This window comes from Coregonus clupeaformis, chromosome 34, assembly GCF_020615455.1.
Source record: "Coregonus clupeaformis isolate EN_2021a chromosome 34, ASM2061545v1, whole genome shotgun sequence".
Classification (NCBI taxonomy): Eukaryota; Metazoa; Chordata; class Actinopteri; order Salmoniformes; family Salmonidae; genus Coregonus; species Coregonus clupeaformis.
The window spans coordinates 2,023,267-2,042,093 of record NC_059225.1 but is presented as its reverse complement, the minus strand read 5'-3'; the positions used below and the strand labels follow the sequence as shown (position 1 = coordinate 2,042,093).

The following is an 18,827-nucleotide window of genomic DNA, read 5'->3' as shown; positions in this document are numbered from 1 at the left end:
GTCCCGCCCCCTTCCTGGCTAAGACTTCACAATGTCCCGCCCTGGATAAGGGGATTACTGGATGTAACCTACAACTGAGATCTCCATGGTTGGCTTTCTTTCACTTTCAACTCCTATTTAACACAACACACAATAGCTCAGGAACTGATGCAGTCGTTAGTAAATTAGGATTTATTTATTTAGGTAAATGTGTATCTTACAAAGCAGATAGATGGAGTCACTTAAGTAGCTTGTTTTGTAGCTAAACTGTTACACAGAAAAACAAATCATTTGATTGGCACTGCATCCATAAATGTCACCACAAACTACATGAGCTGTGTATTGGCAAATCAAAAATAGTGATTGGCAAAAAAAGAAATGTTTCTAAACCTGACCTATAATTTTTAATTGATATGAAAAGAAAAACCATCAAAAAACTTCTAGACAGATTAATGTGTTCCACTTTTCATATTTTCTTTCAATATTGCACATCTTAATAAAGTTTTTCTAAAGGATAGTATGTGAGAGGGTAGTAGTATTCCTCTTACAAGAATCCCTCAAAATAGTGTTCTGTACACACACTCACACATACTGTTCATTCAGCTGTGAGTGTAAAGAGGGGATTGACAAATAATGCACTGTAAATTCACCCCAAAAGTAATAAATATGAGAAACGATGCAGTTTGATATTCTCAATTTTGTTGATTTTGGGTGGCATGCTACAAGAGAAAGAAAACCACAACACAATACAGTCGATTACAAACCAGCTTGAGCCACTAACAGTATTTATAAAGCTGTCTTGTACCATTACCAACTGTAACTGAACATCAATACACTGTACATACCTGTATAGCTACAGTTGTTAACAACAGGTCAAAGTGAGAGTAAGGGATGTTTCTTACCTTGAGTTTGTCCATAAAGCCTTTCCAGCCCCCAAAGGCACGCAGCATCTTAGGAGTGGGGGGTTTGGGTCCGAACAGCGCCAGTCCATTCTTTTTGTCTTCGACAGCCTTAGCAGCAGCTGGACCCTTCGCCTTCATCAGTTTCCTTGGAGAAAAAAAAATGAGTCAAGTGTATCTATCTCTATTACATTACATGGTATCGTTTTATTTGAATAGTCCATCTATAGCTACATAAAGTATAAATAGAGTTTGATGAGCTATTACTGTATAGATGGATTATCCAAATACCTATTGGTATTGATAAAGGATAGCAGGGAAGCAGTATTCTTTTGCATTTTTAATGTTTTCCCTACAAGAGACTACTACTACTGCTACTAACTAATTATCTTAGATGAAAACTAGGAACTAATCCAATGCAGTACCAATAATACAGCCAATCTCCTCTCTTACTTTCCTTTCCTGGCCAGAACTTTCTGAGCCAATGGGTAGTGGACCAGAATTTCAAAGAGATCCTTCTTTTCCAGGACGAACAGGTTAGCAAAGCCATGAGCTTTGACGTTAGCTGTCCTCCTGTTCCCGCCATCTTTAGACGATTGCAACAGACTGTTGAACAAAAACACTCCTAGTCATCCAATTGTATAATATAATCTCAGTGTAGGCATCTCAGTGTAGGCTACACCATGTCTGTGTCCGAAATGGCAGCCTATTTCCTTTCCTTCCTACTTTTGACTAGGGTACATAGAGGATTACTTTTTAACAGAGCCTTATTATATGGGCCCTGGTCAAAAAAGTGCTCTATAGGAAATAGGGTACCATTTCAGATGCTGTTCTGTACCTGATTTCTCCAAACACACAGCCAGCCTTCAGTGTAACAAACACGATGGAGTTATCTGGTCCACCAACCACCTGCACTGCTCCAGACTTGATTATGTACATCTCTTTACCAATATCTCCCTACAGGACAAGATAGTCAGACAGAAAACTGTTATGCTATAGATGGACAGTGCCTTCAGAAAGTATTCACACCCCTTGACTTTTTCCACATATTGTTGTGATACAGCCTGAATTTAAAATGGATTAAATTAAGATTTTGTGTCACTGGCCTACACACAATACCCCATAATGTTAGAATATTTTACAAACAAATTGAAAATGAAAAGCTGAATGGTTTTGAGTCAATAAGCATTCAACCCCTTTGTTATGGCAAGCCTAAATAGGTTCAGGAGTAAAATTGTCACATAAAAAGTTGCATGGACTCGGTGTGCAATAATAGTGGAATAAGTCAAGGGGTATGAATACTTTCTGAAGGCACTGTACATCTCTTTACCATTATCTCCCTATGGGGAACCAAATATACACACATAAAGCTGATGAAAAAAGCGGATTATACTGCATCTCTTTACCAATATTACCCTATGCGGACGAAATAGTGTGTTAACTATCTGACTGCATTTAACATCTGACTGCATTTAACAGATCCCTTATAGACTACATGAAACAGCTAATTCCATGACTGAGTCTCTTTCTCTCTCTCTCTATCACCCCCTCTTTATTTCTCTCTCCCCCCCTCTCTCTCCGTTCTAATGCCTGTCTCCCCTCTACGCAATTTCACCTCCAGCGATGACAGGATTATGTCTGACATGTTTAAGAAAGTGCTTTGGCAGCAGCAGACAGGCAATAAAACAACAAACACACACAAACTCACCTTCTGCACCACAAAGTCCCCAGGTAGATATATAATAGACTTAAGCCTCAGCAACATGTCTACCAACATCTGGTTATCACAACCCTGAGGAAATACAATTCAACGTCATAGACTAAAGCAACACAAGGTATTACACATACACATTTCTGTGTGAGGTTGACTTAAAGACAATTTCAAGATATGATGCAAACTTTTTTTTTAGTCATTTAGCAGACGCTCTTATCCAGAGCGACTTACAGTTAGTGAATACATATTTTTTCTTTTTTAATACTGGCCCCCCGTGGGAATCGAACCCACAACCCTGGCGTTGCAAACACCATGCTCTATCAACTGAGCTACATCCCTGCCGGCCATTCCCTCCCCTACCCTGGACGACGCTGGGCCAATTGTGCGCCGCCCATGAGTCTCCCGGTCACGGCCGGCTGCGACAGAGCCTGGATTCGAACCAGGATCTCTAGTGGCACAGTTAGCACTGCGATGCGGCGCCTTAGACCACTGCGCCACTCAGGAGACTATATAGTATGTATTTATGCCTATAGGCTACATTTAGGTTTTTCTTTCATTATTTTAGGCTATCTGGCATTAGTGCGTAAGCCTAATGCCTGATGTCCACCAGATGCATTTTGTTTGTTTTGCCGGCCCGTATTTTCAGTACTTGACGCACATGTGCTTTGCTTTTGAACTTGCTAAAAGCTAGCTGACTGTGTCCATAAAATGTATATATTATGTATAAGCTGGAATTAGAGGCCTAAGCGTTGTTGTTCACTAGTTTACTCCAATTAGGGAAGGGGTGGTGGGGTTGGAAAGTAATAAAGGGAAATATATTTTAAAAAAGGATATGTGTATATACAGTGCCCTCCACAATTATTGGCACCCCTGTTTAAGATGTGGTCGAGGACTTCCAAAAATGCTCCTTTTTTTTTTAAACAACATAGAACCCAAATGCAAAAAAATAGAAAAATCCAACCTTTTATTTAAGTACATTACTTTGGTGTAAAAAAAAAAATCACACATTTAGAAAAAAATAAACTTGAAATCATGTGTCCCACAATTATTGGCACCCCTGATGTTAATACTTTGTACAACCCCCTTTTGCCAACAAGACAGCACTTAATCTCCTCCTATAACATTTCACAAGATTGGAGAACACAGAGAGAGGGATCTTTGACCATTCTTCTTTGCACAATCTTTCTAGATCATCCAGTGTCCTGGGTCCTCTCTTATGCACTCTCCTCTTTAGCTCGCCCCACAGGTTTTCGATTGGGTTGAGGTCTGGGGACTGAGATGGCCATGGGAGGACCTTGAGTTTGTGACTGCTGAACCATTTTTGTGTAGATTTTGCCACATGTTTTGGATCATTATCCTGCTGAAAGACCCAATGACGACCCATCTTCAGCTTTCTGGCAGAGGCCATCAGGTTTTTATTTAAAATGTCCTGGTAGTTCAAAGCGTTCATAATGCCATGCACCCTAACAAGGTTCCCAGGGCCTATGGAAGAGAAACAGGCCCACAGCATCACAGATCCTCCACCATACTTCATGGTGGGCATGAGGTGCTTTTCGGCATACTCATCTTTTGTTTTACGCCAGACCCACTTAGAGTGTTTGTTGCCAAAAAGCTCAATCTTAGTCTCATCTGACCAAAGCACACGATCCCAGTTGAAGTCCCAGTGCCGCTTAGCAAACTCCAGACGTTTACGTTTGTGAGTGTTAGTGAGAAAAGGCTTTTTCCTTGCATGCCTCCCAAACAGCTTGTTGGCATGTAGAGAGCGTCTGATGGTTTTTTTGGAGACTTTGTGACCCCAAGATGCCACTCTTTGATGCAATTCTGTGACAGTGAGTTTAGGACTTTTTTTTACTTCTCTTACCATCCTCCTCACTGTGCGTTGTGGCAAGATAAACTTGGGACCTCTTCCAGCCTTGTTTGTCACTGTTCCAGTTGTTTTAAACTTCTTAATGATTCCTCTGACTGTAGATACGGGCAAGTTAAGGCGAGTGGCTATTTTCTTGTAGCCATTGCCTGACTTATGAAGGTCGACACAAATCTGCCTTACTTGAATGGTGTGTTCTCTTGTCTTTGCCATGTTGACAAATGGGTAAGAGAATTAGGCCTCTGTGTCACGTCATATTTATACCCCAGGGAAACAGGAAGTCATTAATTACTAATTAAAAGTTCCTAGATACCCTGACCAACTTTAGCAACTACAGAAAAATATATTTTAAAAAAAATCAATTAAAATTTTCAGCGGAATTGTTAGGGGTGCCAATAATTGTGGAACTCATGATTTCAAGTTTTTTTTTTTCTAAATGTGTGATTTTTTTTTTTACCACCAAAGTAATGTACTTAAATAAAAGATTGGATTTTTCTCTTTTTTTGCATTTGGGTTCTATGTTGTTTAAAAAAAAAGATAATTTTTGGAAGTCCTCGACATCATCTTAAACAGGGGTGCCAATAATAGTGGAGGGAACTGTATATGTACAGTTGAAGTCTGAAGTTTACATACACTTAGGTTGGAGTCATTAAAACACGTTTTTCAACCACTCCACAAATGTCTTGTTAACAAACTATCGTTTTGGCAAGTCGGTAAGGACATCTACTTTGTGCATGACACAAGTAATTTTTCCAACAATTGTTTACAGACAGATTATTTCACTTACAATTCACTGTATCACAATTCCAGTGGGTCAGAAGTTTACATACACTAAGTTGACTGTGCCTTTAAAGAGCTTGGAAAAATCCAGAAAATGATGTCATGGCTTTAGAAGCTTCTGATAGGCTAATTGACATCATTTCAGTCAATTGGAGGTGTACATGTGGATGTATTTCAAGGCCTACTGTCACGATCGTCAGAGAGAGTGGACCAAGGCGCAGCGTTGCAGGCAAACATATTTATTTAAAGAGAGTAAACACTCGAACAAAACAACAAACGATACGTGCAGTCCTACGGTACAGACCAAAAGGAACAAACCAACTGGAACAAGATCCCACAACTAATGTGGGAAAACAGCCTCTATAAATATGGCTCCCAATCAGAGACAACCAGCAACAGCTGACACTCGTTGCCTCTGATTGGGAACCACTCTGGCCAACACAGAAATACAATACCTAGAATAAACACACCCTGGCTCAACATATAGAGTCCCAGAGCCAGGGTGTGACAGTACCCCCCCCTAAAGGCGCGGACTGCGACCGCGCCTAAACATAAACAAACCAGGGGAGGGCTGGGTGGGCATTCCTCCTCGGAGGCGGTTCCGGCTCCGGGCTTGCTCACCACCCTCCAATAATCCCCCCGTAGCGCCCCTGATCCGGTCTGGCCCCGCTGGCTGGAGCTAGACTGGACATCGTAGGAGCGGATTGCTTAAGCTCCAGTGTGGAGCAGCTGACCGGTACCTGACCAGGCACCGGTGACCCAGGCACGGGTTGTGCCGGACTGACGACGCGAACCCCTGGATTGGTGCGTGGAGCAGGAACGGGCCGGACCGGGCTGACAATGCGCACCCCTGGCTTGGTGCGTGGAGCAGCAACGGGCCGGACCGGGCTGACGACGCGCACCCCTGGCTTGGTGCGTGGGGCAGGAACGGGCCGGACCGGGCTGACGATGCGCACCCCTGGCTTGGTGCGTGGAGCAGGAACGGGCCGGAACGGGCTGACGATGCGCACCCCTGGCTTGGTGCGTGGAGCAGGAACGGGCCGGACCGGGCTGACGATGCGCACCCCTGGCTTGGTGCGTGGAGCAGGAACGGGCCAGACCGGGCTGACGATGCGCACCCCTGGCTTGGTGCGTGGAGCAGGAACGGGCCGTACCGGGCTGACGACTCGCACCCCTGGCTTGGTGCGTGGAGCAGGAACGGGCCTTACCAGGCTGACGACTCGCACCCCTGGCTTGGTGCGAGTGGCAGGAACAGGCCGGGCCGGGCTGGCGACGCGCACCGTAGGCTTGGTGCGAGTGGCAGGAACAGGCCGGGCCGGGCTGGCGACTCGCACCCCTGGCTTGGTGCGAGTGGCAGGAACAGGCCGGGCCGGGCTGGCGACGCGCACCGTAGGCTTGGTGCGAGTGGCAGGAACAGGCCGGGCCGGGCTGGCGACGCGCACCGTAGGCTTGGTGTGAGTGGCAGGAACAGGCCGGGCCGGGCTGGCGACACGCACCGTAGGCTTGGTGCGAGGGGCAGGAACAGGCCGGGCTGGGCTGGCGACGTGCACCGTAGGCTTGGTGCGAGGAGCAGGAACAGGCCGGCCCGGGCTGGCGACGCGAACTGTAGGCTTGGTGCGAGGAACAGGAACAGGCCGGACCGTACTGGGAACACACACCACTGGCCTTAAACGGGGATCAGGAACGGGCCGGACCGGACTGGCAATACACCTCAGTACCTCTCGCCGTGCCTCTACAACTTCCTTCCCTCCTCTCACCAATGGCTCCCGTAACCCGGTGGCCTTCTCTCCTCGTCTCCCATTTCGCCCTGTGGCAGCCTCCTGCTGCCCAGTCGCCCATGCCGTGTGCCCCCCCCTAAAAAATTTCTGGGGTTGCCTCTCGTCCGTCCGACGACGACACTGTTGACGCCGTTGCTCCTCTCTCGCCAGGGCCTTAATCTTAGCCCATGGCCCTTTGCCCCCAAGCATGTCCTCCCAGGACCACGATTTGCCCACATGGGCCATCGCCAACCTCTCCAGCTCCTTTCCCGGCGCTTCCTCCCATGTCCAGGCCGCCTGCTCCTGGACACGCTGCTTGGTCCTGGTATGGTGGGATCTTCTGTCACGATCGTCAGAGAGAGTGGACCAAGGCGCAGCGTTGCAGGCAAACATATTTATTTAAAGAGAGTAAACACTCGAACAAAACAACAAACGATACGTGCAGTCCTACGGTACAGACCAAAAGGAACAAACCAACTGGAACAAGATCCCACAACTAATGTGGGAAAACAGCCTCTATAAATATGGCTCCCAATCAGAGACAACCAGCAACAGCTGACACTCGTTGCCTCTGATTGGGAACCACTCTGGCCAACACAGAAATACAATACCTAGAATAAACACACCTTGGCTCAACATATAGAGTCCCAGAGCCAGGGTGTGACACCTACCTTCAAACTCAGTGCCTCTTTGCTTGACATCATGGGAAAATCAAAAGAAATCAGCCAAGACCTCAGAAAAAAAATTGTAGACCTCCACAAGTCTGGTCTACCACGTTCATCTGTACAAACAATAGTACAAAAGTATAAACATCATGGGACCACACAGCCGTCATACTGCTCAGGAAGGAGACACATTCTGTCTCCTAGAGATGAACGTACCCTGGTGCGAAAAGTGCAAATCAATCCCAGAACAACAGCAAAGGACCTTGTGAAGATGCTGGAGGAAACAGGTACCAAAGTATTTATATCCACAGTAAAACGAGTCCTATATCGACATAACCTGAAAGGCCGCTCAGCAAGGAAGAAGCCACTGCTCCAAAACCACTATAAAAAAGCCAGACTACGGTTTGCAACTGCACATGGGGACAATGATCGTACTTTTTGGAGACATGTCCTCTGGTCTGATGAAACAAAAATAGAACTGTTTGGCCATAATGACCATCGTTATGTTTGGAGGAAAAAGGGGGAGCGCTTGCAAGCCGAAGAACACCATCCCAACAGTGAAGTACGGGGGTGGCAGCATCATGCTGTGGGGGTGCTTTGCTGCAGGAGGGACTAGTGCACTTCACAAAATAGATTGCATCATGAGGGGGAAAATTATGTGGATATATTGAAGAAACATCTCAAGACATCAGTCAGGAAGTGAAAGTTTGGTCGCAAATGGGTCTTCCAAATGAACAATGACCCCAAGCATACTTCCAAAGTTGTGGCAAAATGGCTTAAGGACAACAAAGTCAAGTTATTGGAGTGGCCATCACAAAGCCCTGACCTCAATCCTATAGAACATGTGTGGGCAGAACTGAAAATGCGTGTGCGAGCAAGGAGGCCTACAAACCTGACTCAATCACACCAGCTCTGTCAGGAGGAATGGGCCAAAATTCACCCAACTTATTGTGGGAAACTTGTGGAAGGCTACCTGAAACGTTTGACCCAAGTTAAACAATTTAAAGGCAATGCTACCAAATACTATTTGCGTGTATGTAAACTTCAGACCCACTGGGAATGTGATGAAAGAAAGAAAAGCTTAAATAAATCATTCTCTCTACTATTATTCTGACATTTCACATTCATAAAATAAAGTGGTGATCCTAACTGACCTAAGACAGTCCGTACAGTAGTTGCAGCGATGGGACAAGACTGTAACTACCAATTGGATATCACGAGATAAAATATATATATAAAAGATGGGGACATCAAATCAGCCAGGTCACCAGTGATTCAAGTCAGTATTCGACGTCCATCCATGTCGGGAGATTACGTGGATACCATCCCCTAGGGGCAACAGTGAGCGCTGTTACATTCAAGTAGGTTTCAGTTTTACTAGGGCATTGGAGATAGCAGATGGGCATAAGCATCTGCCTCTGAATCCAAAGGTTGCACGTTCGAATCCAGCGATAGAAAGTTTTAAGCCTATCCCAATCCAAGCCTATCTTCTAGGGCAACATATAATGTCAAAAAATAAGCTACATGTATCTAATTATAGACAAGTTGACTAACAAATAGCCTACCAAAAATATTCTAAATTATAAGTAGAAACATATCTAAATCAGGACCAGAAAATCCTGCACCCCCTGTCAAAAAATTATCTGACTGTAGCCTATAGCGCATTTTCTATATTGGCGGGTTAGGGCCTCAGATTTTCATTTCATCACATTTAGTCAGGCGGTTGCGGATGGGTTATTAGCAATTGCGGGCAGGTGTGGTTGAACAAACAGCTGACTCATGCACCACTAGTGTGCATGCGTGCATGCTTTCGTGTGTACCTTAAATAGATCAATTTTCTGGAAGGTAGTCAGGTTGACGTCAACAGCAATGGCTGTCCTCATGACCAGAGGCATCTGCTCCAGCAGCTCAGACTCATCTAAAGGCAGGCAAGAAGAACCATAAATACACAGGTAATTACTGATGTCTTATCTAACATAACTCTTATTCACATAGACCTGAGCCTCTGTTAAAGGTAGACTCAGCGATGTGACGTAGATGCAGAAAGTAAACAGCATAGTGGGTCCATTTCTGAAACAACTAAGAGTGTTGAAGCGCAAGGCTCAACTTCTCCACTGTTTTAGTCCCGTGGCTACCACGCTGTACACAGTGCACATGCACAGATACTGTGTGTGACTGTGTGAGAGCAAAGTGTTGCATCTCGCTCATCTCACTATCTCAGGCGCTGCTCCTGGCAACGTCATTTTGCAGAGTCTACCTTTAATGCTTGAAAGAAAATATTGAGGTTGCGTCTCAAATATGCAATACAGTGCCACTTGGGACGCAGCCTGAGAGTTTCCTTACCCAGCATGCCCTGGGCGTCCCAGGTGTAGTTGTACCAGGTGCGTATCCTGTTCTGACACAGTTTGGGGATGTGATTTGACACCATATAATACACAGTGTTGTCCATGGAGGAACGAAAGTAGGTCTGGCCTGCGGTGGCTGCCCCAATGACATCTCTCATCTGGAACGGATCATATTAGACACATAGGTCAACTGAGGTCAAGCTCAAGTTCAACTTCTAACTTTATTGGTCCGAGAGGGGAACATTTGTTACAAGTTGGTTGTACAGCTAAATTACACAAACAATTTTTTACACACCCCCACTCCTGCGCACACACACACATGCACCAACTTTTAACAAATGTAATAAGTGACATTTACAATAAATCAAATAAACATGTAACAGGAATTCCAAGCTAAATACAGGTCAGTGAGGCTGGTCAGTAGGCTAAAATCGTCTTTGATTCATTACCAACCCACAACCTGACTACTTACCTGCATTTCTACAGGTAAACAATCTACTATATCTATATCAGTCTGGATAGATCAGAGTCCTGAGACATAGGTGGCTATGGGCCAGCGAAATAAGGCTATCATCAAACATCCTCTTTGGTTCACTTAAACAGATTAAGTCTAATACTGGACTAAACTGCACTTTCAACAGCGATTCTCCAGTGAGATTGCTTTTTAGTCCAGGACTAGGCTTAAGCTGTGTCCAGGAAACTCAAAGTTACTTTCGTAACCCCGGTTCTCTGATATTATGAGTGAGATATCTCACATATGGGATTGACCTGAATCTCAGAAGCTCAAAGAACCAATTGCACACGTTTGTCGGAGACAGGGGTCGAGTGGCAAATTAGGTGAGCCCCTCCCCTCACGATAAGGAGCCACTCGCCCGCCCTCTAGTCATTCTCGAGCATGCCGAACTTCCTCACACTCTTGCGAGCGAGGAATGCAGTGAGATATCGCACTCATAATATCAGAGAACCAGAGTTACAAAAGTAACCTTGCGTTCTATTTCAATTATCCGTTTCAATATCTCACATGTGGGATATGGCCAACTCCCGTATCGCAAGCATGCTCTCCGAAGCCAGGTAGTCTCAACGTATCAACCCTCAGAGGCCCCGACACTGAGGACAATATGCGCCAAAGAAGTGATATCTAGCTGGTAAAACCTCATAAAAGTATGAGAGGATGCCCAACAAGCCGCATCACAAATCTCCTGTAAAGAGATGGCCTTGAACAGTCCCCAAGAGGTAAACATACCTCTGGTGGAGTGAGCCCTCAGGCTCCCACAAAGGCTGTAACCCCTTGCTATTATAGGCCAATATAATAGCTTCCACAATCCAATGTGATAACTGTTGACAAGAGAGGGGCCTCCCCTTGCAAGGAGGTGCCCAGGACACAAAGAGTTGGTCGCTTTTGTGCAAAGCTCTTGTTCTATCAAGTATACACGCAACGCACGTACTGGACACACATGATAGAGACGCTTTTCTTTCGTAGAAGTGAAGGGTGGAAGGGTGGAAAGCCACAAGCTCCAAGGCAAGACAATTGTAATTGTCGCTTACCTTAGGCATAAAGAAAATCCCTGCATAACGGGAATGCCAGGGCTCGTCGTACAGCAGGAGAATGATCTCCACTACCCAAAGCTTGCCTGGCCATCGAGGGGCTACCAAGATGAGGGATGAGCCTTCTTCCCTTACTCTGACTGAGCTGCCTCTACACATTTGCTGAATGTTTATGGAGCTAGAGCTAGCCCGAATGGGACAGCGATGGATTTGAAGGCTGTGCCTTGAAAAGCAAACCTTAGAAACCTCCTGTGTGCTGGCTGGATGCTTATGTGAAAATAAGCGTCCTACAGGTCGACTGATATGAACCGAGACAGCACGTTGAATGTAAACATATGGGAATGTGAACGTTTTCAGATAGCTGTTGAGGACCAGTAGGTCAAGAATGGGGCATACCCCTCCCCCTATTTTTGGGAACCAGGAAGTACCCGGAGTAGAAGCCGAGGTGGCTCTCTGCCGCTGGTATTGCCCTGATAGAACCTTTGCTTATTAGAGAGATTTCCTGCTCTAGTATGCATGCCGATCGCCAATCGCCCCTGATTCCAAAATGCAGTTGAAAACGGGTGGTCTCAGAGCAAACTGCAGTCTGTACCCCTTTGTCACCATGGACCAGACCCAGGGCTGGAATGCGCATGCGTGCCAGTTCCCTGCTCTTGTGGTGAGTAGCCCACAGTTCAGTAGATTCTCGCTCACCAGTGGTGCTGTTGGGAAATAATCAGCTGTGCGGGACCTCGATGCGGCTGCAGCGAAGGACCGTTTTCCCCACTGTCAGCCCCTGTTCAGGGGCCCGAATCTGCTTCATTTCTGGGGGATTTGCACGGAAGGCCCTGGTGCCAGCTAATTGCCCTCTCCCTGCCGCGAAGCCTTGGCTCGTGGAGGGTAGCCGGGTAGCCACAGTTCCCGGGTCTACGGGATGGCATGGCAGCGACAACCGGCGCAAAAAGTTCCTTCGGCTTGACAGGAGTGTCAAGGAAATCTGCTTTTTCTTTGTCCAACAGGCTGGACAAGTTGAGCCACAAGGCTCTCTCCTACACCACTGCAAAGCTTATGGTACAGCCACAACCTTGAATGGTGCCTCTGGAGGCTCTGAGGTTGAGGTCTGTGATGACACAGATCTCATCCCAAAGTCTGGGCTAGACTTGCCAATAGCTAAGAGATCATGCATCTCCAGCATCAAATCGGCTTGGTAGGCCAGCAGTAAGGAAAAACGTTCAATGAACACATAGACTTTTTGGCAGATAAATATGGAAAAGCGGTCCATCTTACCATGGATGGAAGTGCCTTTCAGTGACGAGGCACTGGGGTTGAGGTGGTTGACCACTGAGGGTTCGACCACCGGTGGCTTGCCATGTTCTTGACATTCATGTTGGCAAAAAGTCAGGTTTGAACCTTGTCGGCTTCCGCCACACAAGCTGGGATGGCTGGAAGGAGTTGCTTGCCTGGGACGATGTGAGAGGGGAGTTTCCTCCCATCGTACCAGTCCCTCTCTGCGCTGCCACCCCCACGGGTTCGGGACCCAGGGAGACAACACACGTTGCACCGCATGGACATACAGTGGGGAAAAAAAGTATTTAGTCAGCCACCAATTGTGCAAGTTCTCCCACTTAAAAAGATGAGAGAGGCCTGTAATTTTCATCATAGGTACACGTCAACTATGACAGACAAATTGAGAGAAAAAAATCCAGAAAATCACATTGTTGGATTTTTAATGAATTTATTTGCAAATTATGGTTGAAAATAAGTATTTGGTCACCTACAAACAAGCAAGATTTCTGGCTCTCACAGACCTGTAACTTCTTCTTTAAGAGGCTCCTCTGTCCTCCACTCGTTACCTGTATTAATGGCACCTGTTTGAACTTGTTATCAGTTTGGGGATGTTTTTCTGCAATGGGACCAGGACGACTGATCCGTGTAAAGGAAAGAATGAATGGGGCCATGTATCGTGAGATTTTGAGTGAAAACCTCCTTCCATCAGCAAGGGCATTGAAGATGAAACGTGGCTGGGTCTTTCAGCATGACAATGATCCCAAACACAGCCCGGGTAACGAAGGAGTGGCTTCGTAAGAAGCATTTCAAGGTCCTGGAGTGGCCTAGCCAGTCTCCAGATCTCAACCCCATAGAAAATCTTTGGAGGGAGTTGAAAGTCCGTGTTGCCCAGCGACAGCCCCAAAACATCACTGCTCTAGAGGAGATCTGCATGGAGGAATGGGCCAAAATACCAGCAACAGTGTGTGAAAACCTTGTGAAGACTTACAGAAAACGTTTGACCTGTGTCATTGCCAACAAAGGGTATATAACAAAGTATTGAGAAACTTTTGTTATTGACCAAATACTTATTTTCCACCATAATTTGCAAATAAATTCATAAAAAATCCTACAATGTGATTTTCTGGATTTATTTTTCTCATTTTGTCTGTCATAGTTGATGTGTACCTATGATGAAAATTACAGGCCTCTCTCATCTTTTTAAGTGGGAGAACTTGCACAATTGGGGGCTGACTAAATACTTTTTTTCCCCACTGTAGATGTGCTGGTGCAGGGGCCTGGGCCTTGCTCGGTACCCCTTGGGCTAGCAGGCTCCATGGTGCCAAAAAACAGCTAATCCGAGAATAAAGTGAAACTAAACTAGCGTTCGCCACGTGGGATAATAGCCTAGCTAGTTAGCACAGTACTAGCCGGAGAAAGCTAATCCTTTAACAATGTGAACATAGCTAGCATTCGCCTCATGGGCTAGTAGCCTAGCTAGTCAGCACAATGTTAGCCAGAGGAAGCTAGATCTTTGTTGGACTCACGACGAACAAAAGCCTGTCTTTCGACCTAAAAAAAGCTAGTCGGTAAGATAGCTAGATTTGCGGTGAGCTAGACAGGTTAGCTAAGCCTTACAGCTAAGCTAGCCATGTCTCAGTAGCTTGTCGTGTGACACTAGCTACCACAGGAGACAAAGGGAAGAAAAAGTGTAAAAGCAAATTCTTACCCGAAGCATAACTTTCCTTTCGGTAAAGTCACCCAAAACAGAAGACGAGAGCTGAAAAACCTGCTTTTGAGACTCAGGTAAATTCCACATGTGAGATATCAAAACAAATAATTGAAAGAGAACCGCCCCCAGTTATTCAAAACGACGTCTATGGCTATGACAAAGACAGAAACTAGGTTGTGGTGTAAGAAACACTGCTATACTAAAAACCTAGAAGGTTAGGGTTTCCAGATGAATCAGGTGGAATGGGGGACTTTGATTAATTCAATAGGAGATCTAGATCCTAGATGGGAGATCCAATGGGAGATCTATCTGACTATGTCTCTTCCTGTTACCTGTCCAATCAAACTGGAGAACACGAAGACACCCACAAAAAAGTTTGACAACTGAAAGGTAATCTCAAAGACTGTGTGGGGCTCGGGAAGACCACCGATGTTGATCAGACTGCGAACTGCGTAATAGTAACAACGCAAGTACCTGTAGAGAAGAGTGGGGTATTAGGCAGGTATCTGTGTGTGGAGAGGGGTTGGGCGTTAAAGACGGGTGCTAGTCTCTCTGCTCCGAAGTAGCTAGGTCATTTGGTTGTCTATTTTTGACCACCCTGGCACTGGATCTAAGGTTATGACAGGAGATGGGAATAGTGTTAAAAAAATTTTTGGGGAATCTTTATATTTTTGGGGGGTCATATTTGAAGAGAAAAACTGCACCAAAAAAATCAAGGATTGCAGAAAAAAGGAAATTGTCAAACACCAAAACTCTTGGTAAACATAAAATAAAATACACACATTTGACAAAAATCAAGCACACTAAGAAGACTACCTGGCCAAGAAAGATGGACAAAAAGAAGGCGCCGAAAAAATAGTTGGCCATCTGAAACAACTGGCCGAATAAGGTGTCGGGAAAAGGCAACTCTGCGATCATCAGCAGGGATTTCTCCGCATAGAAGAAACTGCTCAGGTAACTACAAAAAAATACACAAGGCAATCCAAATAGAGAAAAAAAGTATACATAAAGTCCAAAGTATGTCCAAATTATGTATATAGATAATCAACTACAAGTATCATGCATGGTCTCATTCTACTAATGTGTATAGCTTTAGAACTTGCTTGCAATATTGACATGGATATATAGTGCAAAAGTATATGACAAATACCTAATGTTGCAAATTACTAATGCTATACAGTAGATACAGTCATGCAGTAAATCAAATTGAACAATAATTTGAGCTCTGCATAGGTGTGCACTGACATGGGGAGATGGAGTTGGTGTAATGTACATACGCGTTGCCTTTGCCAGTGTAGACCCATCTGGTCTTGCCGATGCCCTGGTAGGCTGAGGCCACGTAGTAGGCACAGGCGTTGAGGTGGAGCATGAACAGCAGGTAGCCAATGGTGCGGATCACTCTGGTAACACAGCAAGCAAGGGTATAGCACTTTAAGATAAATGTTGCTGTAAAAAGGACTATAGCAATTTACTGTATTTGATCAATTGATTGGTTGTTTGATTGATTGAAGGGTCATCAGCTCACTGCTGACAGTCATGTCGGATTTCATCATATTTGGAGTTGGTACAGTACAAAGGATTGATTCTAGGCAAAACTTAGGCATGCTTAAGTTGTAAAGTTAGTGACATACCTCCAAATGTAGGCCTTGGACATGAGGCTCTCCAGCCGATCACTGAACTCAAAGAATGTGTCCACCTAAAGAAGAACTCAAAATCAACACCCCAAAAGTAGCATACATCAAAAAGTAGCATACAAAAGAGGACCACAATGAAAGTATTTTTACGTTATTGTGTTTATCCTCGACAGGTTTTAGTATATGTATTTGTTGCCGGGTTTAACATTTGTATGAATTTTAAATAGTTAAATTGTCGAATAAAAAAAAAAGAAGTAGCAAACATAAAAAAGTAGAATACATCAGTGTTAACAGTTGAGTCAGAGCATGCTTTTTTCATTATAATGTGAGTTTGCATGTGACCATAACAGAAAATGCTTTACCTTTATCATTCGATTGAATCTGAAGATGGATTTGTATCCGAATTGGAAGCATAGCAAGTCTATGGGTGCCATTGCTATCATGTCCATCTGAGGAAAGAGATACATAAGTTACAGTAGGTGGTAACTGAAGCCCCTGCCTTGAAGACAAAAAAAATCAAATATATCAATGTTAGATGTTTGTGTTTAAGCCATGAAAAAGTATTTACAGTTTATATAACAAACAGCTACATCTTTGAAGTACCTTAAATCTCTCAGAGCTTCTGTAGTACGCTTTGGTTATAATCCTGTCTTTCTGAAAGGCAGAACATTAAAGATGAAATCACATCTACCTTGGCAATGTTTATGCAGAATACCTGTTTACACAACTACTGCCAGTCCACTGCACACAAGTCTCATTCTGAATACTGGAAGACTGAAAAGGTCTACCTGTGTGGGGCAGTCTACCTGGTCTTTCTAAACACCTTATTAACATATCATTATGCTATTTAATTGGACTGTGGGAAAGACTGATACATGTATACCCTGCTGCAAAATGTATGCAATGCAGGTATGCTTAAATTGAGCTGGAAATGTCATCTTGGCCATTTATTTTTCATATATAATTGTTCATAAGTGTAACACTCACAAAATGCCCTCATAGTTTAAGGACAGTAGTAGTCCTACTTCCTCTGGAGAGAGAGGGAGAGCTGAGTGACTTACAATGACGTCCCCTCCTTTGACGAACTGCTTGCGGGCCTGGAAGAAGATAGAATCAATGAGATAGATGAAATCAGCCACAAGGTCCATAGCTATCCAGTAAGGGATCCACTCCGGGGTGTGGTAGGGGAAACACACACGAGCCGTCATGAACCAGGTGTTGTAGTTGAAGGCCAGAGTCACCAGAGTGAGCCACACGATGTACGCACGATCTACAGAGGGAGGAGGAACGGGAGAAAGAATGGGGGGAGAGAGAGAGAGCAAGAGAGGGAGATAGAAAGAGAGAGAGATAATGAATCAATGTAAAAGCTACGATGCAAGGCTGCAAGGCCCGTATCCAAAATCTTTTCTATTACTACATTAACACTGTATTGCATGGTCAATTATTTACAAAGCAATTTCAGCAAATGTTGCTTAGCAGTTTACCAGAGCAGCAGCAGAGTTGGTATACAGTACATACCTGTGAATGGATCTATGGTGGAGGGCAGCACTGAGTCCATCGCATCCTCAATAGGTTTCAGCCTCCTGTCAAGAAAGGCGGCGACGTCCTGGCCAAAAGTTGTTTTGACCACAGGCTCCAATGCTTTTGCTTCATCTTTCGCTTTTTGCTCGGCCACTTTCTTTTCCGCCATCTCCTGCTTTTTCTTCTCTGCCACCTCTTTCTTTTTTAAGTCTTCCTCTTCTTTCTTTATCCTATCTTGCTCTTCTTGTATTATCCTCTCTTTAATTAATATTTCATAATCCTTTTTTTGATAAATGGGAGCTTGAGTAGAATAAATAAAGAATTAAAACAAAACATTATAAAGTTACATCCTATGATAACCCATAGTCAACAAATATAGCTAAGGAGTCAGATAGATATTTTACACAAAACGGTGCTAAAGCTAAAACTAAATAAAGAACAAACTAAATATGTGTATCCTCTGTGTCCTCTGTGTATTTGAATCCCTTATCCCTTATGACTACCTTGAGTGTGGATACTTACTGACTGGAGGGCTGAATTCAGGTGAGGATGCGTGTGGGTCTATGAGCTTCTCTCTGTATATTTCTGTTCTCTCTCTCATCCTCTTCACTATGACCCGGAGGTGATCATCAGAGTACATATTTACCACTATAGGAGGTGGTGGAGGAGGGGGAACTTCTTCTCTGGAAAGGAAAATAAAATTTCACCATTACTGCATTACAGAATAAGACCCCCATTACATTCCCTTTATTGCAGAATTATTACAAAATACAGCTCTTTCAGAAAGTTAACTGTGTCAACTGTACTCTGGAGAGAAAGAAAAACACTGTCTCAAGTTTTTTTTTCTGAGTGGCAGTCTTTTGTGCCAACTCATGCCAACTCCTTCAATCAATGTCACGCAACTGTTTGGCTTGAAAATGGCAGCAATGGAGTTGGCAAGAGCACAAATAGATCTGGAACCTCAGACAATACCTCAGTTTTGCTCAATTTCAACTGAACATGTTGGTCCAACACTATGGACGAATAAAGTGAACCCTCTGCTGGAATAAACACCACATTACACCCTTGCTTTAAAATGGAACCACACCCGCTGATTTGGCCTCGTTTTTTTGGCTTGCTCCTCAAGAAATGCTGACTGCCATGACAG

The 18,827-nt window shown here is 44.5% G+C and overlaps 1 protein-coding gene across 1 annotated transcript in view; it reads right to left on the bottom strand.

Annotated features, from left to right (window-relative positions):
• Positions 1 to 160: 160 nt before the first annotated feature.
• The window catches only part of LOC121549481 (cyclic nucleotide-gated cation channel beta-3-like), a 39,663-nt gene continuing 20,996 nt past the window's right edge, over positions 161 to 18,827 (bottom strand). Inside the window, exons 4-18 of the mRNA XM_041861278.2 lie at positions 18,203 to 18,363; positions 17,678 to 17,980; positions 17,221 to 17,429; positions 16,763 to 16,813; positions 16,522 to 16,608; positions 16,157 to 16,221; positions 15,803 to 15,925; positions 14,858 to 14,999; positions 10,002 to 10,161; positions 9,479 to 9,576; positions 2,587 to 2,670; positions 1,717 to 1,835; positions 1,332 to 1,484; positions 882 to 1,026; positions 161 to 698 (exon numbers count right to left, since the gene is read on the bottom strand). Coding sequence (XP_041717212.2) covers positions 672 to 698; positions 882 to 1,026; positions 1,332 to 1,484; positions 1,717 to 1,835; positions 2,587 to 2,670; positions 9,479 to 9,576; positions 10,002 to 10,161; positions 14,858 to 14,999; positions 15,803 to 15,925; positions 16,157 to 16,221; positions 16,522 to 16,608; positions 16,763 to 16,813; positions 17,221 to 17,429; positions 17,678 to 17,980; positions 18,203 to 18,363 — 1,927 coding nt within the window. The 3' untranslated portion in view covers positions 161 to 671. The remainder of the gene's footprint in view (positions 699 to 881; positions 1,027 to 1,331; positions 1,485 to 1,716; positions 1,836 to 2,586; positions 2,671 to 9,478; positions 9,577 to 10,001; positions 10,162 to 14,857; positions 15,000 to 15,802; positions 15,926 to 16,156; positions 16,222 to 16,521; positions 16,609 to 16,762; positions 16,814 to 17,220; positions 17,430 to 17,677; positions 17,981 to 18,202; positions 18,364 to 18,827) is intronic.